A 14,365-nucleotide genomic window follows, 5' to 3' on the forward strand; every position below is an offset into this window, starting at 1 on the left:
CATTTATCGACATAAAAAACCTACATTATGGACAGGTAGACAATTTAAGAAAATTCTTTATAGAACGAGCAGAAACTAGCAAAATACACAAAGCAATCACTCATATAAATACATCGGCTACACCATTGCAATTTCATAACCGCTTCTACAACCCTTTAGATCACATAACATCAACAGGTACGAAGAAAGTAAATTGGAAAAAAGAAAACACTACATGGCAAGCACCTGTATCATCTAACACAGCCACACATCGATCAAGACGCATCCAACACATGGCTAAGAAAAGGCAATATATACAGTGAGACAGAAGGATTCATGATTGTAATACAGGATCAAACAATAAACACCAGATATTACAGCAAGCATATTATTAAAGATCCCAATACCACAACAGATAAATGCAGACTTTGCAAACAACAAATAGAAACAGTAGATCACATCACAAGAGGATGTACAATACTAGCAAATACAGGATACACCAGAATACATGACAATGTAGCAAAAATAATACATCAACAACTTGCCATATAACATAAACTAATAAAACAACATGTTCCCACATACAAGTATGCACCACAAAATGTACTGGAGAATGATGAATACAAATTATACTGGAACAGAACCATTATAACAGATAAAACAACACCACATAACAAACCTGACATCATACTCACCAATAAAAAGAAGAAATTAACACAACTGATCGAAATATCCATACCCAATACAACAAATATACAGAAGAAAACAGGAGAAAAAATTGAAAAATACATGCAACTGGCAGAGGAAGTCGAGGGCATATGGCATCAGGATAAAGTTGAAATTATACCGATTATACTATCAACTACAGGAGTCATACCACACAAATATCCACCATATACAACTACAGAAATCTGTAATTATTGATACATGTTCAACTACCCAAAAGTTCCTAAATGCAATGTAACATATACTGTACAGTTAAAAGGAAGTCATGCTTGATCAAGGTCCATGACTTTCCATTTTTAACCAGACATAACATCTGAGAAAGGAAAGAAGATTATTATTATTATTATTATTATTATTATTATTATTTTGGCTGCTTACCACCAGAAGAAATTAATTTTAATTTAGTGATTACTGGTAAGGGTTTGCCTCTGTTGCTGAGTGTTTAGCCTGTCTGACTATCAGATGGAAGACCTGGGTTCAATTTCCAGTGCTGCCAGGAATTTTTCCTTAGTGGGAGGACTGGAATGGGGTGCACTCAGCCTCATGATGCTGACTGAGGAGCTACAGGTCACTAACAATGGCTGGGAGAGTGGTGTGCTGACCCACATCCCTGTATATCCAGTGATGCCATTGGCCGAAAATGATACGGCAGTCAGTCAGTAGCGTTGGGCCCACTGGGGCCTGTGGATGTAATGCACATAATATTTATTATGTTTACAAGTACTTACAAAGAATTTGCTCTTTCAAATGTAACTATACTTCTGTTAAAAATGAACTACATGTGGAACAGTCTCTAAGACAGTATCCACAGAGAAAAACTCCTAGATATTGCATGATGTAATACAAGGCCAAGAGTGTAGGTGTACAAATCAGCTGATGACATACACCGAGGTGACAAATGTCAAGGGATACCTCATAATATCATGTTGTAACTCCTTTTGCTTGACATAGTGGAGCATCTTGACACAGCATGGACCCAACAAATCATTCGAACTACCCTGCAGAAATATTGAGCCATGCTACCTCTGCAACCATCCATAATTTCAAAAGTGTTGCCAATGCAGGATTTTGTGCACAAACTAACCTCTCGATTATGTCCCATAAATGTTTGATGGGATTCATGTTGGGCAACCTGGGTGACCAAACAATTCACTTGAATTCTGCAGAATGTTCTTCAAACCGATCGCTAGCAGCTGTTGCCCAGTGACACGGTGCATTGTCAGCCATAAAATTCCATTGTTGTTTGGGAACATGAAGTCCATGAATGGCTGCAGCAAATAGTCTCCAAGTAGCTGAATATAACCATTTCCAATCAATGATCTTTTCAGTTGGACCAGAGGACCCAGTTCATTCCATGTAAACACAGCCCACACCATAATGCAGTCATCACCAGCTTGCACAGTGCCTTGAGAACAACTTGGGTCAATGGTTTTGTGGAGTGTGAACCACACTTGAACCGACCATCAACTCATACTAACGGAAATCGAGACTCATCTGACCAGGCCACAGTTTTCCAGTCGCGCATACAGTCCAACCAGTATGGTCGTGTGCCCATGAGAGGCACTGCAGGTGATGTCATGCTGTTAGCAAGGACACTCATGTTGGTCACCTGTGGCCATGGCTATTAAAGCCAAATTTCACCACACTGTCCCAATGGATATGTTTGTCAAACATCCCACACTGATTTTTGCAATTACTTCACGCAATGTTGCTTGTCGATTAGCACTGACAACACCGCTGTTCTGCCACTACATAAAGGCCATCAGCCACTGCGTTGTCTGTGGTGTGAGGTAATGCCTAAAATTTGGTATTCTCAGCACTCTCTTGACATTATGAATCTCAGAACACTGAATTTCCTAACAATTTCTGTAATGGAATGTCCCACACATCTACCTCGAACTACAGTTCCGCATTTAAAGTCTGTTAATTCCCATAGTGTGGCCATAATAAAGTTGGAAACCTGTTCATATGAATCACCTGAGTATAAATGGCAGCTTCACCAATACTCTACCCTTTTATACCTTGTGTACACAATGCTACCACTATCTGCATATATCTATCCCAAGACTTTTATCATGCCAGTGTAGATCTGTCAGAAGAAAGAGTACAGTACAACCTACATGAAGATTTAACTAAGAGAATGTTTTTTGTAAGTTGGGTGGCATATTTGTTGCATGTTATGCAAAACTAAATGCAAAATTGAACTTCTTAACATTGTAACTGGAATAAAAGCAGCTGATAGAAATGAGCTACTGTCAGTTTCATCTCCAGAAAAGATTATAACCAGTGTTCTGTTATGCAAAAGGGATATTTCTTACTCATTACAATAACTTGAAAATACAATGCAAGTCTTTTGGACTATTGAAATGAAAAATACATGAGGATAAATGAGACATGTGTTAATGTCACCTTTTATTGGGAAAATAGATCTGTCCACAAAGATGTTTCAGTTGTGAGAATACTGTGGATTTTAAGTGTAAATTGTTGTAATGTCACTCATGTTTACTGTATTTGTATCCTCTGACTTCCATCTATTTCCATATTTTTCAAACATAACTGGAAACATTTTAATGTCCTGTACACAAGTATTTTGCATAATTTACAAAAATGGACTTCAGAGAAGCAATTACTCATTGCAAAAATGATGGATGAAGTGAAATGATATAAAAGGAAATTAAGTTAAAAAATCCGTTCTGTTTTTTGCACAAAATTTCAGTCATTTAGTGGTAGACTAATAAATTTTCGAAATAGAGGGCCTCTTCTTTATGAAAAACATCTTTTTTTGAAGCCTACTGCTTCTGTGAGATATTGTTTTTGTAATTTTCTGCTGAAATCTGGTAATGAGAATATGCAATGCTGAACTGATTCATTGTTTCCTTCTGTTTTTCTTTATTCCAGTTTCATTTTGGTGACACTTTTATTTGTGGATGTTGACACAATACAGTTGTTTGTTTTCATTTTTGTCACTTGTGCCGTTGACTTGCTCCCCATGCTTTGGATTTTTTTGTGACATTGTGCACTGAGAATTTTTCTTTTTTTTACAAGAAGAATAATAGTAAATAAACTGAAACCTTGAATTAAGGATAATAAACACTCAAGTAAATGATTAGCAAGCCACTATTTTCTCCATGGACAAAGTTTGTTATTTCTACAAAGCAGCTGATACATTGCATGTTTAAAGAGTCAGCATGATGGATATTCAATAGAATATATAAAAATGAAGAGACGGCAAAGAAATGAAAAGATAGAAGGAGAAATGTGTAGTAAGTCAGGGAAGGCAGTGAAATGAAGATATGTACATAAAGGTTCCACATTAATAGAAATGCACAAGGAATTAGATGGACCTGAATTCTGAATATGGACTGTAACCTTCTCTGTTATGATTGGTGTGTCTTCAAACAATTGGAAAATTATTGAAGTTATTTACTTTTTTAATGACTGAAAGAAAAGTCTATGTTTTACACCTCAGTTCAATTACCTGCCCCTACCCCTTTTTTCTAATATCAGTTTATTGCATACCATTTTTGAAGAGTAAGTCACTATGTAAATGACAAGTTTTTCTCTTTCAGAAATATATGAGATGAGCCCATACGCAACATTTGCTGTTTCACCGGATCCTCCAAGGCTGATGAGTGCTCCAACTCTGGACTACACATTGCAATTCAAAACCTTTGGACACTCAGAAAATTACAGTGGTGTCCAACATGAATGCTCACACACAGTTAACAAGAAACACAAATGTGCACCCACTCATGGTAATGTGAATTTGTATTTACTATGTAAGTTACAAGTTTTACACCTTTTTATGAGGACTGCACAACATATTCCAGTGGCTGTTGAAAATTAATTATAAAGAATGAAATGTCATCATAATGACTGTTCTGAATGGTGTTATGGGAATGGTAGTACATTCCTCCAACTAATCTGCTCCAAATAAATGTTACATAGGAACAGACAGGACAAAATGGCCCAGGACGTATGTCACATGTAACAACTTAGTACAAATCACAAAAAACTAAAACAAAAAAATTATCCATTCAAAAGAAAGAAGTTACAGTGGTCACTTTTTCGCTGATGATAATAATCCACACTTAATTCTGAGTAAGCAAATATTTGGTGTTGTATAGGCAGTGATACATAACTTGAAAATTTCATTACTTCTGAAATCAACCCTGGCATGGAACAGCCAAGTCTCAAGCTAAAATGAAAAATATTAATAATGCCTAGGACTACATGTGTTGGACAATTGTTTCTTGCAATGTTTATTGTGACTGATCTCTTTGTTTTCCAGATCAATGTAGTTAATTGACCTTAACACACAAATTATAAAAAAAATTTCGAAGAATAATATTGTTCAGTGATTCATGCCCAACACATCACTTAGTTAGTAATTAATCCTAGCCAGCTGCAATGGAGTGGTTCTAGGCACTTCAGTCTGGAACTGCGCGACTGCTACAGTCACAGGTTCAAATCCTGCCTTGAGCATGAACGTGTGTGATGTACTTAGGTTAGTTAGGTTTAAGTAGTCCTTAAATTTCTAATATTATTAAGGTCCGGTGTGTTCATAGAGGGGACGAGGTTTAGAATGTGATGTGCACTATCAGTTCAGTTCAGTTCAGTTCCACAGACTCCAATAATCAGATGCTTCATGCACATAACCTTTAGTCCATGGTGAGCATTTTTCTGGATACATGAAATCACCTAGAGCCCTTTGTTTACCTACTGCCAACTATCCATAGGCCAATTCTGTCCACTGCTATGTTGCCTTCTTACCCACTAGTCATCTTATGGCTTGAACCTAAACTAATCACATGGCAAGCCATAAAATGTCCAATATCACATGAATGAACTTATTTTTACAACCACTTACAAAACTCGGCAGTGTGTGTCCCAGTGTGCGCATTACTAGGCATCTCTGCAGTAAGGGTCGTCAAGCTGTATGCCTGCTGCTGCGCGGCTTTCTGGGGACCCATTGTTAGGCAATGTGGTGAGAACAAGGTATACTACTACTTGATGCTTTGCACAATCCGTGATGCTGTGTGTGCTGGTTGCTGTGTCATCTGCTCGGTGCTAGCCTATCTGTCTCAGCAGACAGGTGGCGCATGTGAAAATGGATATGCACAACACCACATTGTTCAGGAAAGTACACACAATTCATCATGGTTTTAAACTTTTGAAAGATATATTTTCATCAACAAGATCTGGCCTTGAGGGTCAACACTCATACTTGGACCAGGTTGGGGCAGCTGCTGCTTGCAGGAGGGAGGAAGGTTAGGCTATGACATGCCATCAGTGATGAGGTCATTAGAGATGGTGACACGAGCTCATATTGGACAGGGGAGGGAAGGAAATTGACTGAATGCTTTTTAAAAGGTACCATCATTGAAAAATTCTACTTTAATATGTGCACAAATGGCAAAATGAAACAACTAAAATCTTCTATTTTTCAATAGCTTAAAATCTCTAACAGCCTTTTTGTCCATCACATTGGAATTAATTTCCTTAATATTCCTGCATCACACAACAACTTATGTTTAAGAGATTCTGCAGCCTTCTTAAATTGGATCATTTTGAAGTATGATGACGTATTAGTAACTGAAGGTTTCTATTGGGAGAGTCTGATTTTAAGATACCTCCAAGACTCATAACTTTCTTCCCCAAAACCACGAAATTTTATTTTCTCATTTATTAATAAGATACACATTCAGATGAGCGGATTTTCTTGTTATCGTAAGTTAACTTCACAGAAGGACTAGCCATTCAAGTGTTATGGCACTCATAATCACAGTTCATCCAAGTTGCTAGGAGAGTGAGGAGACTATTATTAAAATGTTTCATAAAATTCCTGTTGGTTGATATGAGTAAAAGAAGTTTTTCCGAACAAGTCTTTGGTTAGCACAGTAACTTAAATAAAAATAAGGCTTGGAATGTGGTCCAGAGGTCATAAGGCAATGAATACTCAAACTAATACACCTTTTATGTCCCTGATATGCTTCTCATACTGTGATTGAGATACCTCCCCCCCCCCCCCCCCCCCCCATCTCCCGCTTAGAAATAAATACACACACACACACACACACACACACACACACACACACACACACACACACACACACACAGGGTCTTACATATATGCAAGAAATTTGCAGACACTAGCCTAACCCTCAGCTTGTTCTTGCATGTCTACACACTAGTTGCTCCCACCTCCTTTCAGTTCAACCTGAATGTATTTTGTCCCTCCTTCAATCTGCCCCAATTTTTGCTCTTTGTCCATGGGTGTGTCCTGTGCACTTTACACTGCTGTTATATTCTTCCTCTGTATAGAGACACTCCACTTCAGCCATACAACTGTGAAACAAACTATCCTGTAATCTGTGTCTTATCCAAAACCATTCTACATTTAAGAGGAGACTACAGCTTTAGTTGTTATCTTTGGTATAGATTCCCTCTCAAGACATTTAAGCTATTTTCTTTCTGCCCAACAGGGAACCTGTATCTTTGTCACAGTGTAAATTGTCCACGTTTCTCTTGTCCCTTTCTAATTTTATATTCCTCTTACCATCTCATCAGGTAATCTTTCCCTATTATTTCTTTCTTCCCCTGACCAGGCAGCTTCTCGTCCAAACTGATAACTTCTGTATTGTCCGCCTCTGTAGCACAGCGGTAGCATTATCACCTACCACGCAATGGGGCTCAGGTTCAGTTCCCGGCAGGGGACTGGGTATTGTGTGTCCTTCATCATCATTTTCATCATCGACATGCAAGTCATTGAATTGGCGTCAACTAAAATGACTTGCAATACAGTGACCGAACCCTGAAGGGGATGTCCCAGCCAATAAATGCCATACGATCATTTCATTTACTTCTGTACTGCTGCCATATGCTTCTGTCAGACATTGCTACATTTACAAGGCTGCGATGAGGAAATTGCTTAACACAATCTTAATAAGACTATCTTTTCTTAAATAATGCATGTTCTTACTAGACATAATTTCTGGCCAGAATTTCCTTCAGGTTGTGAAACTATCGTACTGCCATAGACACATATAAATATAACTGCACACAGGCACATAAAAAAGTACAAATAATCTTATAGGTTGGGCAACCACAGCTAAAAAATGTGTAGATAATGGGGAAGACAATCAAACAATTTAAAATCAGAGGTGGTAAAATACTCTATATTAAAACCAAGTGAAAGTCCAAATCTGCAATAGTTGTTTACTGTGTTTTCACTGTATGACAACCAGTTTCATACCGTGGATCTTAAGGTCAAATAAAACTAATACTTAATGCGCCAAAAATTCCTAGGTACAAGTCTGCATAAAAACATGTCACTTTCAGTAAAACCTTGGATGATACAGCAGATGGGCATCCATCTGAGTCATGCATGATCAATAATACATCTCCAAGATGCAGTCAAAAGATGAGCCCAGGTATTCAGTGTCTGGCTAGTGCTGTAACATGTAGTTCTATTTGAAGCATGCCAATATATTTTAGTATATTGATGACTTCCAAGGATTGTGTGTATTTTAATTCTTTGTTTCTCCTGCAGATTTTGACAATAGTTTTATCCTATGATATATGGACTGTCATGTGCTGTCCATGCTCATCTTTTGACTATGTTTTGGAAATTTATTACTGATTATGCATAGTTTGGATTGGATGCCCACCTGCCATTTCATACGAGGTTTTGCCAAGGAGTGACATGTTTTTACATGCACTTGTACCTAGGATTTCGTGGCAAATGAAGAATTAGTTTTACTTGAACTGAAGATGTACCTTCATGGTATGAAACTTGTTATCATACAGTAAAAACACAATTAACAGCTATTGTGGATTTGGGTTTTCACTCAGTTTTAATATAGACTATTTTACCATATCTGATTTTAAACTGCTTGACTGTCCTTCACATTATCTACACATAAAATTGATAATCTTTTAAGATTTTGGAACTAACAGTTCCTTCTTCAAGGAGAAAGGAGAGAGGAACAGGTGGGAGAAGGTTAAAGAGGTCACTCAGGCCCACTTTGCTTACCCTCATCCTCATTACAGGTTAATCCCTCTGATCTTGCTGTCTGAGTGACCTGTCCTTCCTTTTTAACCTTCTCCACTTGTCAGACTCTCCTTCTCCTAAGGAAGGAATTGTTACTTCTGAAAGCTGTGAAGTGTATCCCTTTTACTGGCCAGCATTCCTATTTCATAATTTATTACTGCATATATTGTCATTATTATTAATAAGTAGTATTATCTTCATCACCACCACCAGCACCATCATTATATATTGCTTGTGGACGTACTACAAATGTCTGGTTAGATTTACGATATGATCTGGTGACTCTAATGTTAGCTAGTGAAATAAATGCATAAAATAAAACAAAAGCAGATTTGTTACTGCATCTTCCACTATTTCTGACAAACTTCAATTTACACATCTTCAATAAAAAAAGACACAAAAATGAATTTATTGTAAGTTGTTTTAAAGTATCTGCCTACATTTCCAAAGTAAATAATTGTAAGGAAAATTAAAAACATTTCTTATTAGCCACTCCAACTACAAATTATCTTATGTTTTCAGACATTTCTGGTCTACCAGCACTCATAATAAAGATTATCTTCCTTCTTTTACATTTGAATATACATTTATACCATACAAGCCACAGTAGAGTGCATCATAGAATGTACTTTGCACCAATATTAGTGTATTTCTGTTCTCTTCCAGTCACATACAGGCTGTAAGAAAAATTTTAATATTTAACTTTAACAGATTAGTGCCTTCAGACCTTTTATTAACCTGGTCCAGGGTCTTGACTTTCTGTACACCTCTCTCTGTGCCCTAATCTCTCTTTTCTTATTCTCAAGGTAGCTAGATGATATACACAGCGATGGAATAATTATCTCAGTTTTCCTTAGATATCTATTCTCTAAATTTGCTCAACAGGCTTTGTGAGAACAGTGTCATCTTTCTTCCAGTGCCATATTTCTGTTTTTGGTAGGTACTATCTTGCATTTTCTCAGTCAAAGTGATTGGTCTGCCCAGACAGCCATGTACATTAGCAAGCTGCTTTCGTGATTTGTGGAGGTATACCACTCTGGATCAAATCCACCTGGCAGATTAACAATGAGGGTTGGTGCGCCAGTCAGCCTGGGTGTAGTTTTTAGGTGATTTTCCCTCACATCAGATTAGGTGAATACTGGGCTGGTACCCGAATCCTGCCTCAGTTACAGGATTTGCAAATATTTAGAAAATGTCCACAGACTGTCTCATGGGATAACATTTGACACAGGCTGTTGGGATACACAAATTCCATAGGGGTAAAGGAATGGAGGGAGACAGGAAGGGCATCCAGCAACCCTCTGCCATTAACATTCCAAATCCAGTATCTAATGAGCTACATCCTTGAAGATATGGGATAAAGGCCAGGAAAAAGAAGAAGCAGCTCCACAGTTAAAGAGCACTGGCATTTACCACACCAAGTGGGAATTCTGTCAAAGTCTTTCTGAATTTTTGTACAAACTCTCTCTTCCAATAGAAAACAGCTTCATCAGGTAACAATCTGACAAAACTGCTGGTCTTATATGAGAAATTTTTTACCGTATTAAGAGCATTACAGGTTCTATTACAATTCCCTGTAATACACTTGATGTCACTTTAGTTTTGGTTGAACATTCATCTTCCACTATAATGTACTGGGTTCTGTTAAGTCAAAAAAGCATTGAACCAAGGGCATGTTTGTGAAGATACATCATTTGATTGTATTGTGGTTACTAGCCAGCAGTTTGAAACAGCGTTGAATGCCTTTTGGAAATCTCGGAAAATGTAATATACATATCCACCTGCATCTACCATTTGCAAAATGTTGCTGTTGTTGTGGTCTTCAGTCCTGAGACTGGTTTGATGCTCTCCACGCTACTCTATCCTGTGCAAGCTTCTTCATCTCCCAGTACCTACTGCAGCCTACATCCTTCAGAATCTGCTTAGTGTATTCATCTCTTGGTCTCCCTCTACGATTTTTACCCTCCACGCTGCCCTCCAATACTAAACTGGTGATCTCTTGATGCCTCAGAACATGTCCTACCAACCGATCCCTTCTTCTAGTGAAGTTGTGCTACAAACTTCTCTTTTCCCCAATCATCTTCAATACTTCCTCATTAGTTATGTGATCTACCCATCTAATCTTCAGCATTATTCTGTAGCACCACATTTCGAAAGCTTCTATTCTCTTCTTGTCCAAACTATTTATTGTCCATGTTTCACTTCCATACATGGCTACACTCCATACAAATATTTTCAGAAACGACTTCCCGACACTTAAACCAATTCTCGATGTTAACAAATTTCTCTTCTTCAGAAATGCTTTCCTTGCCATTGCCAGTCTACATTTTATATCCTCTCTACTTTGACCATCATCAGTTATTTTGCTCCCCAAATAGCAAAACTCCTTTACTACTTTAAGTGTCTCATTTCCTAATCTAATTCCCTCAGCATCACCTGACTTAATTCGACTACATTCCATTATCCTTGTTTTGCTTTTGTTGATGTTCATCTTATATCCTCCTTTCAAGACACTATCCATTCCGTTCAACTGCTCTTCCAAGTCCTTTGCTGTCTCTGACAGAATTACAATGTCATTGGCGAACCTTAAAGTTATTTCTTCTCCATGGATTTTAATACCTACTCCGAATTTTTCTTTTGTTTCCTTTACTATATCTATCTATATCCGAATCTCGCTCCAGCTACTGCCTGGTCTGGGTGCTAATGAGTCCTCTCCATTTGGCTCGGTCCTCCCACCACTTTTCTTCCTCCACTTGCTGCCAGGTCACACCTCTCCTTTCTACATATATTCTCACTCCCATTTTCCACCGTGTTCTTGGGTGCCCTCTAGGTCTTTTCCCATCCATCTTTAGTTCTTCCATAATTTTGGGGAGTCTCTGTCCATGCATCCTCTTAACATGCCCATACCATCTTAATCTCTTTCTTTCCATTTCCTCTCTCATACTTCCTTGTTTGAGGTCCTTTCGAATCTCTACATTCCTTACTCTGTCCATTCTTGTTTTTCCCTTAACTGCTCTGAGAAATTTCATTTCCCCTGCTTGCAGTCTGCTCCAGTCCCTTTCTGTCATTATCCATTTTTCTCCACCATAGGTGACAATAGGGATGTAATAATTCTTATACATAAGGAGTTTTGCTCTTTCTGAAACATCATTATTCCAAATCAGGTGTTTTATTGTTTGGTAGAAATTGCCTCCCTTCTGTAACCTCCTATTAATTTTGTTAGTTATTCTTCCATCCCTAGATATTTCACTCCCTAAATAAGTAAAACTTTCTACCACTTTGAGGGGTTCTCCATTCAAGGTAATATTTCCATTGATTCCTTTCTCTCTTCCAAATACCATTACTTCACTCTTATCTTTATTTATTTTTAATCCATACCTTTTCATTATTTCCTTCCACGCATCAAGCTGTAACTGTACATCTACTTCTTCATCACCCCATATTACCATACCATCTGCAAGAATCATCTTTTTGTCTTTTTCTTTTACTATATCTTTAACTCCCCTATTCATTCCTTCCATCACAACATTAAAAAGTGAAGGAGATAGAATACTTCCTTGCTTAAGTCCTTGTCTTATTTCAAAGTATTCAGAGTTCCCCAATGGTGTTCTAATTCTACAATTGTGGCCTCTGTACACTGTCTTTATAACATTAATGTATCCATCTTCTATATCTATCTTCTTCATTTCTTCCCAGAGTCTTTCCCTGTCAACTGAGTCATATGCCTTTTCTATGTCAATAAAAACCATTATCACCCTTTTGTTATACTCCCAACTTTTTTCCATCAGTTGACGGATAGAAAATATCAGGTCAATTGTGCTTCTTTCTTTCCTAAACCCATGCTGTTCTTCACTCAGCTCCTTTTCTATCTTTTCTCTTATTCGATTTAGTAAAATTCTTTCAAAAATCTTGGCTGTATGACTCATAAGGGTTATTCCTCTGTAGTTTTTACAAAGTCTTTTATTGCCTTTCTTGAAGATGGGAACAATGTCTCCTGTTCTCCAGTCGTCAGGTATTGTACTATTTCTCCACACGCTTGATAGCACTCTATACAGCCACTGCATTCCCACTGGACCTGCTGCTCTTATCATGTCCACTGATACTTCATCAGGTACTGGGGCTTTCCCCCCATTCATCTTCTTCACAGCTTTTTTTTCCATTTCTTCCCCTGTAATTTGTCCTAATTCTGCTTCCCAACTTCTCTCAATTTCTCCATTATTTGTACCTACTCCTCAGCGTTTAATAGCTTCTTAAAATGTTCTTTCCAGAGATCTTTTATATTCCCTGGATCTTCAATAATGGTGTCGTACTCTGTTTCCATCTTTACTGGTACTTCAGAAGCCTTCCTTTTATTTTTCATCGTTTTATAGAACATTTTCTTATTGCTCTTCACATCTTCTTCAAGTTTTTTTGTCAACTCTTCCCATGCCTTTTTCTTTGCTGTTTCCACTATTTCTTTGCACTTCTTCTTTTCCTCTATATATCTTTTATGGTCAACACCTGCTTTCTTTGGGATTGAAATTATTATATTCTTCTTGAAGTCTGAGGGTATTTCGCCTGTCTCATACATCTTGCTCACCAGATGGTAGAGTTTTGTCAGGACTGGCTCTCCCAAGGCTGTCAGTAGTTATAATGGAATGTTGTCTACTCCCGGAGCTTTGTTGCGACTCAGGTCTTTCAGTGCTCTGTCAAACTCTTCACGCAGTATCATATCTTGCATTTCATCTTCATCTACATCCTCTTCCATTTCCATAATATTGTTCTCAAGAACATCGCCCCTGTATAGACCCTCTATATACTCCTTCCACCTTCTTTGCTTAGAACTGGGTTTCCATCTGAGCTCTTAATATTCATACAAGTGGCTCTCTTTTCTCCAAAGGTCTCTTTAATTTTCGTGTAGGCAGTATCTATCTTACCCCTAGTGATATATGTCTCTACATCCTTACATTTGTCCTCTAGCCATCCATGCTTAGCCATTTTGCACTTCCTGTCGATCTCATTTTTGAGACGTTTGTATTCCTTTTTGCCTGCTTCATTTACTGCATTTCTATATTTTCTCCTTTCATCAATTAAATTCAATATTTCTTCTGTTAACCAAGGATTTCTACTAGCCCTTGTCTATTTACCTACTTGATCCTCTGCTGCCTTCACCATTTCATCCCTCAAAGCTACCCATTCTTCTTCTACTGTATTTCTTTCTCCCATTCTTGCCAATTGTTCCCTTATGCTCTCCCTGAAACTCTGTACAACCTCTGGTTTAGTCAGTTTACCCAGGTCCCATCTCCTTAAAGTCCCACCTTTTTGCAGTTTCTTCAGTTTTAATCTACAGTTCATAACCAATAGATTGTGGTCAGAGTCCACATCTGCCCCTGGAAATGTCTTACTTCTTGAACCAAGTGTTAGCTATGATTAGGTTGTGCTCTGTGCAAAATTCTACCAGGCGGCTTCCTCTTTCATTTCTTACCCCCAATCCATATTCACCTAATATGTTTCCTTCTCTCCCTTTTCTCACTGACGAATTCCAGTCACCCATGACTATTAAATTTTCGTCTCCCTTCACTATCTGAATAATTTCTTTTATTTCGTCATACATTTCTTCAATTTCTT

At 37.8% G+C, this 14,365-nt stretch overlaps 1 protein-coding gene across 1 annotated transcript in view; it reads left to right on the forward strand.

Annotated features, from left to right (window-relative positions):
• Window positions 1-14,365, forward strand: part of LOC126456748 (Down syndrome cell adhesion molecule-like protein Dscam2) — a 660,038-nt gene that overhangs the window by 593,720 nt on the left and 51,953 nt on the right. The window contains exon 32 of the mRNA XM_050092498.1: window positions 4,275-4,460. Coding sequence (XP_049948455.1) covers window positions 4,275-4,460 — 186 coding nt within the window. The remainder of the gene's footprint in view (window positions 1-4,274; window positions 4,461-14,365) is intronic.

This window comes from Schistocerca serialis, chromosome 1 (assembly GCF_023864345.2).
Source record: "Schistocerca serialis cubense isolate TAMUIC-IGC-003099 chromosome 1, iqSchSeri2.2, whole genome shotgun sequence".
Taxonomy (NCBI): Eukaryota; Metazoa; Arthropoda; class Insecta; order Orthoptera; family Acrididae; genus Schistocerca; species Schistocerca serialis.